General features: G+C 41.4%; 1 protein-coding gene across 1 annotated transcript in view; it reads left to right on the forward strand.

The window, feature by feature from the left end:
* GLP1R (glucagon like peptide 1 receptor) overlaps nucleotides 1–17,671 on the forward strand; it is an 84,767-nt gene that overhangs the window by 21,640 nt on the left and 45,456 nt on the right. Inside the window, 2 exon segments of the mRNA XM_054822569.1 lie at nucleotides 7,332–7,428; nucleotides 8,705–8,815. Of these exon segments, the coding sequence (XP_054678544.1) occupies nucleotides 7,332–7,428; nucleotides 8,705–8,815 (208 nt within the window).

The following is a 17,671-nucleotide window of genomic DNA, read 5'->3' on the forward strand; positions in this document are numbered from 1 at the left end:
TCCTTGACAGCAACGTTTACCAGAACTGATGAAAGGCATTGTATGAAAATAACATTTTCTGGTAACAACAGCTGTCAATCTAAATATGTGTCTGCTTCAACTGTAAGTGTAAGGATTCATGGGTCCTACAGTGACAAAAGAGGAACCTTCTTTCTAGGCTGGGAAAACTCATCATGGGGCAGAAAAACACTGCAGGTAACTGTTCTTGTCTCAGGTCTGTCTGTCACTGAAAACAGAAACAATAGAATAACCTCTGCAACACAGGTTCGTAACACATTTTCAGACTATCCTACATGACCTACGGGCAATTTATTTATATCTCTAGAAGATGATGCTTTATTTTGTAGCATGCTGAAATGTTAGGCTGTACTTTATTCCCTTGATTTTGAAACTGTATACTATGCAAGTTGATTTAGGTGTTAAAAGTTTGCTTTGACATCTGTGCCTCTGAATGCCAAATACTTTGCCTTGATCCAGAAAATGCTAGGGGCCAAGAGATATTATTCTCATTGAAATGTACCTTGTCAAAACAAAAATTTCAGAGATGAGAAGAGAAAACTGGTCAGCTTCAAAGCACGAATGAAGCATCCCAGGACAGACCTGGGATGTTTGGTCCCGGGGTGGAAACCCTTGTGGTCAGGGCTGAATTCTCCCACCTGCTCAGACAGCATATGTATTTGGAACAATTTGTTAAATGATTTGTTGAATGATTTGTTCAGTCAGCTGAACTGGGAGCTGCCTGTGCCTAGTCAACAGAAGTACTGAGAGCAGGAATATGCCTCAAGTCAGTTTTGGTTTTGTTCTTTAAAATGCTGTATTTGAGGACAGGTCTTAAGAATGAGGGGAGGTGGGGTGGTGATTAGTGCCCTGTGCTATTATAGGCTGATATGGGATTGAGCACAGCCAACCCTTCCTTCTGAAGCTGTGCAGGTGTGCAAAAGAGGAGAAGGCATGAGGGCAGGCAGGCCAGGATGAGGGACCATGTGGTGCAGTGGTTATTTTCAGCTGAGAGAGAGGAATCCTGAGATTAAATCTCTGATTTAAAACAAACAAACCAACAACAGTAACCACCAAAACAAAAAACCCAACTAAAACAAACTCCACGCAGGTATTTTATACATATTCTTATCTTTGACAAGAGTGGTGTTTGTTCTTTCAGGATGTTCTTTGGATGGGCCAAAATATGGTCTTGAAGCACGCAGGTAGAAGATGAAATGGAATTAGGGGGATCTTGTGTATTATGGGAAGCTATTGACAGCCCAGTGTTACTGTTCAGGACTGGAGGTGCTGTCAGCCTGGGCTGAGCAGCTCTGAAGAGACAGGCAGAGGAGTGCCTCTTCTGTGCATTGATCGGGTGTAAGTGCCTGATGAGAGCTTGCTCATGCAGCTTTGAGATCAAAAGCTTGATGTCACAAAACTTGAAGTCTTAATGGAGTAGAAGGGTCTCCATGGTTTGACAGCTAGTGAAACACTGTTTTCAAGATTTCACTTTATCGAAGTCCTGGGACTTTTTGTTTTTCTTGAAGGTTTCATCGTAACTGCTAAGCTGCTGCAGCCAAAGAGAAAACTCAGCTGACAGATGTTGCCAGGGAGTTTCTCTCTGAATCCAGTAGCCCCTTTTATGGGAGCTCATCATTTGCTGCTTTTTGCTAGCGGGGAAGATGCTGAAAGGTTTCTTTTTCTGGCGCTCTTGAGCTAGTGAAGTCATTGGTTCATTAGTAACTAAGGAACAGAAGCGTTTACAGGAAAAGCTCCTAGAAGCTGGCAATGGACTTTTCTCTGAAAGTAAAGTTGTTTTGATCCCTTGTTTGTTTTTTCTGAGGGGTGAGAGATTTGTCCAGAGTGATCCAACTGTTGATGAAGTATCTTGTAAAACATGACTTGGGAAGCATAATTAACGTTAGATCATCTGATCAGTCAAGCAAGTCTACAGAAGCGACCAAGAATAATGACTTTACCTCAAAGGGTCACTTAGTCTTTCATAATGTAAGATGACTACATTAAAATCAAAACTAGGCAACATAATATTGGAAGAGAATGTAATTAATACGGAAACATGGGGAATATCAGATGTCCTAAAGTATGATCTCTGGAAAAGGTATTGCTGAGGAATCTTTAGATAGTACAAAAGAAGTATCATTATAGTGGAGACAGCATTATCATTTTTGATGTACCTCCTCCTTTTATGTACCTTATGTAATTAAAGGAGAGTAACTGACTGTCAGAGATGCTGCCTATCATGGATTCAGATTAGCTCATTACACAGAAGTTGAACTAAGTAGCTATAAAATGAGGTTAAATCTCATCTCTTTGGGGGAGTTTGAACAATAAAGCCTGCTCCCATACTAACGCATTTTCAGTATCTCAGTTTTCAAGAAGCATTGTACTTGAAGGACTGATCCTCAACAGGATTGCTTTGTCATGGGGTGAACAGTGTGTCAAAGGACCCATATTAATAGGACGTTCAGCGTTGGGCGTTTTGGTTTAGTGTTGGGGTTGGGTTTTTTCTGTGGCAGTTAGAAACAACTATTCTTATGAACTGGAGGTTGGAGCATCGACATTCACAGGACCTTTTTGACAAATTTATAGTAACTGTTGAGAAATTGGATCTTGACTGATGGGCTTAGGGAGGTAGTAATAACATCCTGCCGTTCATATTCTTTCATATTTACTTCAAATTAAAAGTGGAGAAAAATGATGACAAATTGCAGGGAGAGAGAAGCTTGCTCTGTGAACAGCAGAGTTGTACTGTGCTACAGCCTCAGGTTTTAAACATCTGCTACCAGAGGTGCTGTTGTGGCAAGCCAAAGTGTCTTGTTAGGTGGGAAAGTGTTTTCAGGAAGGTGAATGTATTTAAGCTCCACACAAATTAATACATTTAAGTTAGAAACCTGGAAAGCATTCTTTCTTGGGCAGGAGGAACCTCATCCCAATAGGTGATATTGGGTCACCGCAAAGCTTTCTGGGGTAGCTGTGTTGTGCTCTGCCCCATTTGGGCTGCAAACTGAGGACAAACCTGTCTCGTAAACTCAAGCTTATGTTTGTGCTGTGAATTGAATAAACCTGTTAGGTGGCCAGCTTACCTTCTACTCTGTGTTGGCTTTTATTGATGCAGACCTACAGCTTACACTGACATAACAGATTTAATAAGATCCATATTATACAGGAAAGAAGGTCAAGTCAGAATGAGCATAAAGCTAGTAATGTGCAATCTTTACCTATTTTGGACTTAGTTGCTGTGCTGATCCTGAGCAGAACAGCCTTGAAATAACGTGTTGTATTGGACTTTACAAAAAGGGCATTAAAGTTTAAAAGTAACTCACTGGTGCTTCCAAGATAAAAGGCAATAAATGTAATCTGAACCCTCCTCTCACGAGGTAGATATATCATCATTACTATCCCAGGGAAGAATACCAAGGCCATACCAAAGTGTGGTTCAATGCCAGGTTGCCTAGCTTTGGTTTTGAAGATTAAGATTAGCATTTTGGAGGTCCCAGTGGTTCTAACATAACATGTGGGCTTTTAGCAGCAAGTTGAAGTCTTGCTTATTATCCTGAAATGTTAAAAGCATGAAAAAGCTGTAACAAGTATTCCCGTTTAAAAGCAGACAAGCAAAGACATAAGAAGTTCAGATGTAAGGAGGAATTTCCAATTCTGTTGTGTATAAGACCTTTTGTATGGTGATGGGAAAAGGGGGAAGAAGATAACCCCAGGAGTCACCAGCTGCTTCTGAAGCTCTGAGAATTCTCCCTTCCACTTTGCTGTTTAATGCTGCATTTTGTCTGGTCTGAGCCCCCTGCAGGTTTATACTCTCTGTGCTCAGATTTCACTGTATTATAACAGTGCTTTTGCAGCAATGATCACCTTGGATCTGCGTGGATGCCGTTTTCGTCACAGCAGGAATGGTTTCAAAGATGTTGAAAAGTGATTAAAATGTTTCCTTTTACAGCAGGGTCTGTGAAGACAAATGACAGCTACAGAAAGAGGCATTGCTACAAAGGTGTTAAGGATTTGTAATGAATTCTGTCTTCAGACTGTTGAATGAGCTAATTTATCACTAGAGATTAATTACAGTTAATTATATACATACACTGAAAGGCTCCCAGTCTCTGTGCTCTTGCCTGTCTTAATTTTTCTCATCTGTTTTATGCTACTTGGGCTGCACCATTACTCACCTCCTCTATGTCCTTCATCCACTCTTGCCTGCTGACTCCTCCACCTTAACCAGTCAGCCATGTTTCTGTCTTCTCCACTATTCTTCTGTGATATATTTTCACCACAGCAAAACTACTGCTACAGGTCTTCCTCCCATGGCTGAGTATAAGCGGAGGGGAAAAAAACCCAAAACGCCCCCACAAACCCACAACTGAAATGCAAGGACCAGTGCTTTTAGCAATAAAAAGATAGTCCTGTGTTTAATAAAGCTGTTTGAGCTTTTGCAATTTGCTCCAAACTTTGGGTACTGACCCAGGAATCTTGTCCTCATATGTGTGTGTTTAGTATTTTGATGTTGCAGAAAGAATTAAATTTGTATTTTCAAGAAAATACAGTATCTCTCATTTGAAAAACTACTCGCACTGTAAATCTGTGGCACTGTATAACTTGAGTCTTGTTCATTTTGGCCAAAATCTGTGGGAAATGAGGATTAGTATACATTAAAATCAAATTTAAGTCAATTCATCTGATAACAAAATGTGGTATTTAGCTGAACCAGAATAAACTGTTACATAGAAAGAACAAATTATGTAGTCTTGATTGTCTTATTGTAACAGGCTATAGAGAATAGAAAACTGTCTACCAAATCAGTCATCTCCACAAAAAGGCATGTCTAATTATTTTTCTCTTATAGTTTGCTAATCTCCTTGTTACAATTATATTGGTTTCTCATAATGCAAGAAGACAAGTAGAATGTTTCTACTTTTTCATTTAATAGAGGGATAGACACTTGCTTTTTCCTAAGCTGTAATTAAAGCTGGTTATTCCTGCGTTTGCGAAGGCAATAGATGAAAACTTGATTTAGAAGAAAATACTTGAAGGCTTGCTGACTCCAAAAAGAGCTGATTTGCTTCATGCAAACAGTTTTAGGATATTTCCAGGATCTTTTAAAAGCTAGAGTATTATTTCTAAATGAAGCTCTGTATGTATCTTTAAATGATTTTTAAAAGCTGAATTTGCATTACCTTGATGTGGACATCTGCATGCATGATCAATAGTTCCTTTTTTGGAAGATGTGTGACACTTAGTAGCTTCCAAAATGATTCTGAATCATAATTTGAGAGTTCATTCTGAAAATGTTCCTTTTGGTTTATTTGTTAAAGTGTTAACCTAGCGATGAGAGGGTAATGAAACAGTCCTGTATAACTTCTATAACCACTTTCATAAAATGAAGACCTTTTAAACCATGCATAACCTGAAAGCTACTTTTTAAAGACTGCCTGAGAGAAACTTAGGTTTGAAAGTCGATCCCTCTCCCTGTACTCTGGTCATCCATTCTTACTCAGACTACTTGATCTGTAGATGGCGTTTTAGTTTTAGAGTTACTGGTTATGTGTTTCTCTGCACACACCTATAGACCTAATTTAGGGGATGATGTTTTCTTTCTCCTTCAGGTATGTTGAGCATAGATCACTACGCTGCAGTTTTCTGTGTTTCCATAGGCACATGGGGTTAAAATTCAGTAGAATGCATTCATTTTACACTAGGGACTTGAGCACAGACAGACTTTGGCAGCATTTATTGGCATAAATAAGATGATTTAAATCAGGCAGACAAGGGTCAGAGTTTCAAAGATCCAGAGGCTTGTGCTTGTTTTGACTTCAGGGGGAGCTGGCTAAGTTCTTCTAAAGTTATGGCTATGAGGCCCTAGTTACAGTTAAGTTGCATGTAAATATAGGCAGTTACTCTTGAAGCGCAACACAGGTATGTACTAAATGTTGTACTTCTCAACATGTGTCAACAGCATCTTTGTAATTAAATGTAATGGCTTAATTCAGGCAGAGGCATGATGCATATGTGTGCTGGGTTTTTTTTTGAATACTTTTTTTTTTAAAATCAGAAGAATAGGAGAGAAGAGGACTTGACAGGTCTGTAGTCAAAAAATGCCAGTTCTACTTCTTTTATACCAAGGTGATTGCACTGGTGTCTAAGTTTTAGTCACATTGGTTGTAGTGGACGGCATTTGGTTTGGCTTTCCTGAAATGTAGTATAGGTTTAAAATGGCTTCTTTGTTTTAAAACAATCCTTCCTGTGCCCTGGCCTCTTTCTAACCATCTGAAAAAGGTTTAGAAGCACAAAAGAAAAACAAAAATTAGCAGCTGAAGTTGTAAGGGTAAAATTACAAGGATTATTAATCCTCATGCTTCACTTAATAAACAAATCGAAGGCTGGGATTAAATGAATTTTCTTCCACCGATTGTTAGTTTGTTGTACAATCAACAGTATGAACCTAATGGTACATCTGAGACATCCGTGCTGGGCCTTTCACTGGAAAAAGAATGCTGAGTTATCTGCATTATTGATTGCTTACAGCCTGCTAATCCTGACACAAATCAGTTTATACAAATGCGGAGAGGGGAGAGAAGGACTGATGTCTCTTTGCTTCAACGCAATGAGTAAGCTGGGCCTCTGTAAGCCAGGTGGGGTATCTGCTAGGGTTGAGCAACCAGTCAGAGATAAATTTTGCAGTTTAATAACAGCTAATGTCCTTTGTGCTCAGACAGTTTTTGTACATATTTTTCCCCTGCCCCCTCAGTACTTGGGGTCACTGATGGTGGAACCTGCAGCCTGTCAGTGCAAAAAGAAGGTCCCCGCTCTTTCTGCGGTTTCAGGAAAAATATGCTGGATGCAGGGAAAAGCTGTTGTTCATGGAAGAAAAGCTGAGCTGGAAAAGCTTTCTTCCACGTTCTGGAAGAATGCTTGGAGAATATCCGCTGAATACAGTGAATTAACTTGGTCTCATTTATGGGACAGCAGAAATACTGCTGTTGGCAAGAAAACCTCTCCTAAAAGGACTTGCTGCTGTCCCTGTCTTTTCATGAGATAATAAATCACACAACTGGGACACGTTCAGGAAAGCAAGGCTAGCTCAGTTCGTGTTTCAGTGAGGACACAGTATAGTTGTTTGTGGCTTTTTCAGTTCCTCATGGTACAAATAGAAAGGGATTTCTTTGGTTGCAATCAGGCAAACGCATAGCAGCATGTTGTACCCTTTATGATAAGTGGTGCTGTTTTGGCTTGTGGGTAGTCATTTTCACGCCTACCTACTCAGACTGCATGAAAAAATACACAATTAAGATCCCTGCAGTGTCTGAGATTCATGATTTCTCTTTCAGAGTTCGGATGGGTCCCTCTCTGGGGTTATGCAGAAGTGGAAGGAGTATCAGCTCCAGTGCCTGAAATACTTGTATGAGGCACCCCCCATTGCAGCAGGTAAGCCTGCTTGGTAGGGATAGGATGTCTTAGTTTTTAAAATGCAAGATAACAGTGGCAAGGGAGAGTGATTATGAACTTGCAAATACTTCTCCAGCTTACTTTCCAGTCCATTTCCTCTTTATCCCATTTACTTCTGCCTGTTCTCTGTGGGACTCTTCCCTCTGCTGAGGAAGCATTTTAGAGAACAATTTCATTGTAAAGATGTCAGTCTTTAGGTCCAGAGTGTTTTGCAGTGGCAAGTGCCTGAAACCTTTTTAGGGGTCAGGGTTGAGGAAATACACAGGTGTTAGGAAATCTGGGACCATGCTATTCATTCACATTGATCTAGCAGTTTGTGGGCCTTAAAGTTGGAATAAATTATTTTGACCATAGTAAAATGCTGAAATGACTTTTTTTAAAAAAAAAAGTGCCTTAGTGAAAATGAGAATGCAGCTTGTCTTAGCAGTTGGGCTGCTGTAATGTGCTGAGAGCAGCTGCGGTGTGCCAGCATCATGGGGTTTAGAGGACACTGGTGACTTGTCAATGGCATTCACAACTGGACACAGTGTGGCCTCTCCTATGCTTCAGTGCTTTTGTGACACATTGAGAAAGATAAGATGGGTCTAAAGTTGTATCTGTGAAGTATTGTTTCAAAACTGTTAATTTTCCTTCTCTTAACTACGTTATTTAGCAGAGTGAGAGCAGTAGCTGATGACAACAATGGCAGGGAAACATTTGTCTCCCTCTGCTCCATTATCCTATTGAGCGGTTGAGTGCTGCCCTCCAAGAATGACAGTTTAATAAATCTGCAGTTGAAGTATTCTCATGTTGATTAAGCTGCAATGCAAAGTTATGGTTGTGTGTGGGTATTTCCATTGATGGATCTATGTATTAGGCTAGACTTTCCATGTGCACAACTGTGAACCATTTTCATGAATGATTATCTACACTATTCATAGCAAAAAATGATTTTAAATTAAACTGAGACTCGTAAGGGTGTAAAAGAGAAAAGATAGGAATGGATCACTATTGACTTACCTTTATTGTTCCTTGATTTAGTCAAAGACCCTAATCTGTTCTTCAGTTCCCCCCGAAACAATGGTTTCTGGTTGTGTGGGGATAAACTCTTCTGGACAAATCTCATTTAACTCCCCATCAAAGCTGAAATGCATAATGCTTTTATGGCTTAAATACATGCATCTGTGTTTCCTTTTATCTTCTGCTCTTCAGTCTTTTCCTCCTTGCAGTATTAATACAACGCAGTGGCATGACCCTTCCTTCTGTCTCTCTGCAGAAGGCAAGTTCTGCAACAGAACGTTTGACAACTATGCCTGCTGGCCAGACGGACTGCCTGGCACCTACGTGAATGTCAGCTGCCCCTGGTATCTCCCCTGGGCTAATGCAGGTAAGAGCCTTTCCTTATAGACACAGCTTTAAACCAACCCTGTTTTCTCTATGCAGTTGTAGCAAGGATAAAATTGGCTTTAAATGGCGATGAGTGCAGTCAGTTCTTTGCAACATAAGTAAAAATAGGGCTCAGTATGATACATGCTTTATCTCCATTTAGCAGGAGAAAACAAAAATGAGAGTAGAGATTGTTCTTAAGGATTGCACTTAGTTTGGATTTTTGTGCTCTTGTCTGGTTTTGCTGCTTGAATAATGGTGACTATTAATAAAATAGTACTGTGGTGCTTGTTGAAGACTGCCTAACAATAGTAATGGTGGAGTTTGAAAACGGAGATAAAAGTAGCAAAGCTAGGTGGTAGGTCGTCCTGTAGTAGATAGAGATAAAAAAGGTCTACGGTGAAAGTGGTTTTTGCTGCTTCCTGAGATAACTAACTTCTCAGAATACTGCAAGATGAAGGCATTGTCAGCAGTTGCAAAGACTTTTTTTCTTCTGAAGGCCTGAATGTTACTTTTAGATTTTACACCCTTACGTACATGTACACTTGATGCCACTTGAAGGCCATGTGTATTAGATTGCTTCATCTAGTGTTCTCTCTTTGAAACCAGTGACTTGTATTTCTTTTGTGAAGACCTTTCTGCATTTTGAAGACTAAATGAAAGAGTTTATTAACTAGCTAGCCTGGTATGGGGAATTGGCTTTGGCCCCTGTTAAGAAACAGAGGATACTAGTTAATGAGGATGTATAAATTTAACTGCGCAATGTAAAGATGGTTTAAGTGTAAAGTGCATGTTGTAAGTGTTGGTACAAAGAGATTTCAGGAATGAGAAAGGAAAAAGGAATAGGATGGGATGGTCAGAGCATACCTAAATGTATTGGATAATGTGAGACCTAGGCATGATGCAAATGGTATGGAATAAGGGGTGGAGATTGTACTGTGTCTGGCTAGGATGGAGGTAACTTTCTTCATAGCAGCCCATATGGTGCTGTTCTCTGTACTTACGGCTAGGAGCGCTGATAATGCACCGCTGGTTTGGTAGCTGCTGAACAGTGCTTGCACAGCATCAAAGCATCCAACTCGCACCCTGCCCAAGGCCAGTAGGCTGCTGGGGGTCTGCAGGAGGCTGGGAGTAACAGTTATGCGTACTGAGGACCTGCTTTCCAAGAGGTAGTGGCTGTACATCTGCCTGCTGATGGGAATCAGCAAATAAATTCCTTGTTTTGCTTTGCAGATGCAGCTTTTGCCTTCCTTATTAAACTGTCATTATCTTGAAAGGGTGGTGGGGTATGTGTGCACATGTGGGGGGGGAAATCCTCACACCAAATCAAAATGTCATCACAACACCGACAACAGTGGACATGCACAATGAAACTTCACCCCTTGTCCCTTCACTGCTTTACCACCACAAAAGATTCCCCACAATTATTCCTCTCTCTGACAATGCCCAATCACAGTTTTGTTCATTACCTCTCCCAGTGACTGTTTTTATCTTGACTAATGAGCTTTTCCATCTTATTTTCTCCCCCATCCTGTTGAGGAGTGGCTGGGTGGGTGTTTGGCAGCCACCTGAGGTCAACTCATCACATCCACCGTGGTATCTCCAGGGGCTGCAAGGAAGTCTCTGCTCTGGTGCCTGCAGCACCTCCTCTCCTCCATCTTCTTTGATGTGTCAGTGCTCGCAGGGCTGTTTCTCACACTGTTTTTCTCTCACCCCTCACTTCTAGGCAGTGTTTGGCCCTTTCTTGCATATGTTTCCCCTGAGGTGGCACCATCTGGCTGAGGAGCTCAGCTGTGCCCTGCGGTGGGTCTGTTGGAACCGGCTATGTCTGGCATGGGGCAACTCCAGCCTCTCCTCACAGAGGCTGCCCTGCAGTCCCCCACTGCCAGCAACCTAGGCACCTGGCTCTTGCTGTTGAGTGGAAGAGATGCTTGGAAATGTACAGATTTGGTGATGGTGTGTGTGGGTGGGGGGGCAAATGTCAGATCAACTATCACAATCCTTTAACTTTCTGGCTAGCTTTACGCTCGTCTCAGAGGTAAGTCCCTGAAACAAAACTGCTGAGTCTGGGTCGCTATCTTCACTTTAGCTTGGTGCACCTTTTATGCTAGGGCTTCAAGGGAAGAGATGGGAACGAACATTATGGTGTATTTAGTGGTTGGGAACACCCATGGTGTGTGGGGGAGAGATCATCTGCTCCACTATTTCTGCTCCGGGGTCCTGCTGCCACTCGGTTACCTTTTCTGCCTTGCCTGCTTTCCAAAGTGACCTGCATGCTTTGGCAGTTTTATTCCTGTCTTGTTTGTGACGAATGTTCTATGTTGGGGTCACTTCCCCACCCTCAGATGTATTGCTCTGTATTCTACTGGGTGAATATTATGCTACTGTGTCCATATTTCTATCTTCTGCACATCTTTTGTATTATCTCAACTGTCTGGGTAGTAATTGCCAATTTGATAACCTGTGAAGTTAAAATGCTGTTTGCTAATCCTCTTCAGATTATTAATAAAGAGGTTATGTTTTCAGAATGGGTAAACAAGCTTTTATAAATGTTACGACATTAATATTAAACCTCATAATTTATTGACATAAAATTATCAGATGCTGCAGAATTTTTTCCAGTAATGCTCATCCTTCTGGATATCTAAAACTCTTCACAGGATTAAATTTCTTTATTCTAAGCCTGTTTACTACAGTCTTTAAGACCCTGGACACAGTTATTTAACTTCCAACTGCTCTTGAAACATCACTGCTGGAGAGAGCCAAGGTTTAACACAACACTGCAGATTAATAAATTATTGGAATGCGCAATATCTTTCATACTTTTGGGAATTTTTTTTAAAAAATAATTATCCTGAAAACAGTGTTTGTTTCAGTGAAAAGAATAGCAGCATTTTGTATAACCGCTTGCTAGGGAGGATTGCAAAAGTACTTCGGAAAGTCATTAAACCTCTGGATGTGTTCCCTTGTTGTGCATACTGTGCATATACCTCAACCTCTGTTTTATCAGTGAGGAATAAGAATGGAACAAGGAGGCCTTTCATTGTCTAATATAAAACAAGTAGTTTTGTATTGGTGCCAGGTATGCAATTTAGGAGCCTGAACTACCATGACCTGATACTATTTTGTGACGTCTTGTGGAGTCATGTTCAAAGTGAATGCTAATGGGCTGCCACAATGAAGAGGTAATATCTTTATAACAGAAGACCTAGAGCAATAGGAAATTGGACACCGTGACTTACAGGAATCACTAAAGCATGCTTATTACTTGTTTTTACTTAGCCCCCTACTCAGAACTTGAAATAGATTCTAGCACTGCAGGGCTTCCATCTCTTCACCTGATGAAAACGGAGAAAATGAAAAGATGAGGCCTTGTTTGGGAAGTACCTTCAAAACATGTTCACTGAAGGTCATCATTACGTATGAAGTCCTTCAGCCAAACTTACTCATTTAAGACAGCTGTTCTTTTGATTAGGAGTCAAGTTTTCAAGTTTGTAAAAAGTTTGCTGGTGAACTTCACACCATACCCCCAGAAGTCCCCTCTGGGGAATAAACAGAAACACTTGAGACTGAATACTGCTTATGAGGGGGTACTGAAATGGAGCAAGTGTTGAATGCAAGTCTCAGGCAGTGACAAGTGAGCCAGGAGGCATATAGAAACACTGGTCACTCAAGGATAGGATTAGGAAAGCCAAATCCTACCCACAACCTGACAAGTGATGTGAAAGGCAATAAAAAGGGCTTCTAAACAGATAGGAGAGAAAATTTGGATCCACTGCTGAGTGGGGCAGGAGGATCTTATAACAAAGAATGGGGAAATGACCAAGATACTCACTGCCGCCTTTGCCGGGACTTTTACCAGTAAAACTTGCCTTCAGCAATCTCAGGCTCCTGAGATCAGTGGTAAAGTCTGGAACAAAGACGACTTACCCTTGGTGGAGGAGGATCAGATTATGAAACACTTAAGCAGGACATACACAAGTCCATGGGACTTGGTGGGATGTACTGACAGGTGCTGAGTGAGCTAGTTGATGCCATTGTGAAGCCACTCTTGATTATCTTTGAAAGGTCATGGCAACTAAGGGAAATTCCTGAGGACTGGAAGAAAGCAAGTGTTCACAACTATCTTCAAGAAGCGCAAGGAGGAGAATCTGGGGAACTATAGGTGATTGGCTTCACGTAAATTCCCAGGAAGGTGATGGAGCAAATAATCCTGAAAACTGTTTCCAAACATAGAAAGGACAAGAAGGTGATTTGGAGTAGTCAGCATGGATTTATGAAGGTGAAATCACGCTTGATAAACCTGATAGCCCTCTATGGTTAGATTACTAGCTTGGTAGATAAGGGGAGAGCAGTGGATATTGTTTATCTTGACTTTAGTAAGGCTTTTGACATTGTCTCTCATAACATCCTCATTGACAAACTGCTGAAGTGTGGATTAGACAAATGAACAATGAGATTAACTGGAAACTGGCTGAGCTGCTGGGCATATAGGGTTGTGGTCAGCAGTGTATAGTCCAGTTGGAAGTCAGTCCCTAGTGGATACCCCAGGGCTTGGTAGTAGAGCCAATACTGTTTAAAATCTTATTAATGATCTGGATGGTGGGACTGAGTGCACCTTCAGCAAGTTTGCAGACCATACAAAACTGTGAGGAGTGGCTGATACACCATGTGGTTGTGCTGCCATTCAGAAGGACCTTGAGAGGCTGAAGAAATGGGATGACAGAAATCCTGTGAAGTTCTGCAAAAGGAAATGCAAAGTCATGCCTCTGGGGAGGAATTGCTGCATGCACCAGTACTAACTGGCTGGAAGGCGGCAGAAAAGGCCCTTGAGGTTCTGGCGGACACAAAGCTCTGCAGGAGCAGCAATGTGCCCTTGAGGCAAAAAACACAGGTAGCTCCCTGGACTGTAGCTCCTTCCCCTTTGCTCTGGGGGATGAGACACATCTGGAGTGCTTTGTCCAGTTCTGGGCTCCCCAATATGAGAGACATATGGACATAGTGCAGCAAGTCTGGTAAATGACCATAAAGATTATTAAGGGATGGGAGTGTTTCTCATATGAGGTGAGGCTGAGAGAGCTGGTATTCTTCAGCCTTGCGAAGGGAAGACTCAGGGGACATCTTATCAGTGTGTATGGTCACAAATTGAAATACAGGAAACTTGCTATACACATGACTATTTTACTGTGAGGTTTGTCAAACATCTGGAACAGGTGACCCAGAGAGCTTTTGGAGTCTCTGTCCTTGAAGGTAGTCAAAACTTATTGGACATGGACCTGAGCAACTTGCCCTAGTTTACCCTGCTATGAGTAGGGTGCTGCACTAGGAAATCTCCAGAGTCCCCTTCCAGTTTTGGCTGTTTTGTGATTCTCTGTTTCTCTTAATTTTACTTTTTTTTAGGTGATAAGTCTTGGTAATAAGTTACTGTCAGGTGTTACAGATTTCCATTGGTGTCTGCCAGAATAGGAGGTGGGGAAAAGAATTTGCATGGGAAGAGTTTGTAATGCTGGAGCATTCCTTGATCAATTACAGGTTTTGCAAACCTTATACTTTAACAGCTTTCATTCTTGTTTGCATCCCACTCTTGTCCTAGTGGCTGTCAGTCTTGAGCCTGCCCTTCTGCAAATCTCAACAGCAGGTGTAGCTCAGCAGGTTGCCTGGCAGAGTGGCAAGCTGAAAATGATATGGAGAACTTTTTACCTGCTCAGCAGGTATGTGCTATGTCACTAGTCCAACCCCACATGATGTTAGCAGGTTCTTGTCTCTACTTGCTGCCACTGAGGTGTAATTTTTTTCTTGCTTCCTTAATGTGGCAGTTTCAGAATCACTGCCTGCATTGTGGGTATGGGTTCAGCAGTAATGCTTTCTCCAGGTCTTTGGGTTGCTTGTTTATCTCAAGGTACAAGAGCAACTGTAGGGAGCTGGGAATCTGCTCACTGAAAAACTTGAGATTAAAACTGGTGTTCTCAGCACTGTATGTCTTTCAGACTTGTGGGCATACAGAGACTCAAGACCAATCTTTCACAAGACAAATCCGTGGAGGATGGGCCTGTTGGTCTTTTGTGCTAAGCAATGTGTGCAGTTGCAAGGTTTTATCTCACAGTATCACTTACATTGTGATGGCAATGTTTGTCTTCTGCCTTTTTTGAAAATGCTACTTGCTAAGGCAGCCTATAAAATACAGCAGAGACAATCAATATGGCCCTGCTTGTGTGTCAGATTTCTTTAGAAATGCTGTGCCTGAGACTTTTTCTTGTTGTATTCCCCAGCGTGTGTGTAAGCATCCCTGCCAAGCTCAGTATTGGCATGCTGTCTGCAAGGATGGACTTTCTATAGACTGGGAGTACATCTGTGATAATTGGTTTGAAGGAAGATCACAACATTAGACCAAGGTTTTATGCTTGGAACCATGTATCCCTGTACTGTACAGACTTGCTTTGTGACAGGCAAGTAGATAAAAACTGAATTTTTAGAGGAATTTGATTTTATATCTCACAGTGAAGTACTGGGCATTGAGTAGTCAGTGCCCTTTTGGGATGTGACCAAAGGTTAGTTTATTACATGTTTCTTTAGTGGCACTTCACTACTGCCTTTTTTCCATCTAATTGCTAAATAAACTCACCATTTCTGTGGCTGTGCAGCAAAATAGATTGGGAATTTCACCAAATGAAACGTGTGAGGGTTTCCTCATTCCTTTGAGTTGTCTTTTTTCCCCCCCATGCAGATCAGTTTCCTGATTGGTGTGATTGCAGCTGTTAGCATTTAGCAACTTCAAGTATATTGGTCATTATAGTATTGCCCTAACTCAGGACAAAATAGTGCAATAAGGATATTATAGCTATTTGGGTACTTGGTATCACACTGAAACCAAAGGAGCTGAGGTTTAGAGTAGCCTCTGCTTCAATGCAGGTTAAACCATTGTCACTGGAATGAGAAATAGGCGGCTAACGTGTCTTACAGCACAGTGCAGGGGTTTGGTATCATAGCAAATGAGAAGCCAAAGCACTGTTGGTCTGTAACGTCATGGTAGGAGTTCATAAAGTTATCTATGTCCCTCCAGTGCCATGTAAAATAGCTTTGTGCATGTGGTGGGGAAGCCCTTTAGGACAATGAGAAGCAGTGGCAATGGATCAAACAGAAGGTGGAAGGTAATCAAGTTTTGGTCAAACAAAGCATTCTGTTCAGGATTACATAGATGAAATTCATAGATTTTCTCTTTGGGAAAACTTTGTGTGTTTCAAAGTGGTGTTTTGAAACGCTTTGAAAATATGAAGTGAAAATGTCTCAATTATCAAAACAAATGCATGCTTAATTTCTGCCACCTTCCCCCACCCTCAAAAAAATCCAAAACAAACAAAAAAAAACAAACCAAAACTTTTGGTAAGACAAGATAGTATTTGTACTTCTAATAGCCTGCTTGTACATCTTTGAAACAGCAAACTACAGCAATTTCAAACCTGTATGGGCTATTTCACTCTAGGTCTTTGTTTTGCTTCTATTTGTTCTTATGCAACTCCCACCATTGGGCAGGTCTTCATGGGGAGATGCTGAAGTAGCAGGAGGGAGAGGTTATTGCTAGAAAGACTTGTTCTGTGAAGTTTCCAGCACGGATTTTGGACCATGGCCAAAGCTTGTTGAAGGCAAATTTCACAGACTTCTGGCTGCCCAAGTTGAAGTTTTTGTTCCCATATGTGTCCCATGTCTTGGTCCAAACCTTGCCTTTAGTGAAAAACGCAGAAAGCCTACTCAGTTTCTGATAGCACTGAAGTTAACGCCAGGTAAACTTTGCACATTTTTCTATCCACATTGTAGTCAGTCAGATTACCATGAGTTATACTTTGGCAGCGGCTGTCTCAAAGTCCAGTCAGTGCAGAAATGTGCAAGGGGAGCAGTATCCCTTTAAGGGATGGTGGGCACTCACCTCACCGTCACTGGCTGTGTGCTTTTTCTTGTTACCTCCTTATAATTGAAGGCCAGCTGCCAGTAGCACTGTGTGGATTTGGAAACCGTGGAGCTGCACAATTCATCTTGCAATTATGCCTCCTCTGGGGTTCTGATATTTTATTGTTTAATAGCACTAAATCCTTTTTAATTAAAAAAACCTTCCAGGGGTACTAGTTTCAGACAAGTTATGTGAACAGTAGCCACATCAGTTGCTCCTATATGCGCTGGGGTGCACAAAGGCTGGCTGCAAACTTGCATTAACACAGATGTAGCTGTTATTCGGATCTCCGCTCAAAATCTTCTCGACTCTTTGAATGCTGTTATTTCAGCTTAGGACCTGTCTCTGTTTTTGAGGTGTCTGATACCTGAGTTGGATTGGCTACTGGTCTGTATCTGTATTGGTATCTTGCCCTGGCACCATAGTGAATTTTGAAGCAACTCCCTGAGTTGCAACTACTTCCTGTGACTGAGTTATCTGAGCAGTTTTGGGGTCTGTTTCTTTGGAGGAAACTAAACCAGAAGCTGTGCCCCTAGGTGTGCATTGGATTATCTTCAGTCCTGGATGGAGATATAAGACCTAATGATTTGTCTGTACTACTATGAAGTCTTCCAATGTGACTGTACATGTAGGCCATTGGAGGACTCCTAAACTACCAAGCTCTTGTTAAATCCTGACTATTTCTTGTGCCAGGTAAAGGGCCAGGCCAGATGGCTTGTATGCCTTTAACTGCTGTTGACCATGAAGCCTCAATGCTTTTTAATTCCCTATGCTCTCTAGATCTACCTTTCTCCTAGTTTGAAATCCTTTCCTTTGTTTAACTAATAATTTCCATTGTCATTCCCTTTTGCTTGAATCGCTTGCCTCCTAAATTCACTTCATTTTCTATATTATGCTCTTTGCTACGTCACGTGT

The sequence above is a fragment of the Grus americana genome, chromosome 3 (genome assembly GCF_028858705.1).
Source record: "Grus americana isolate bGruAme1 chromosome 3, bGruAme1.mat, whole genome shotgun sequence".
Classification (NCBI taxonomy): domain Eukaryota; kingdom Metazoa; phylum Chordata; class Aves; order Gruiformes; family Gruidae; genus Grus; species Grus americana.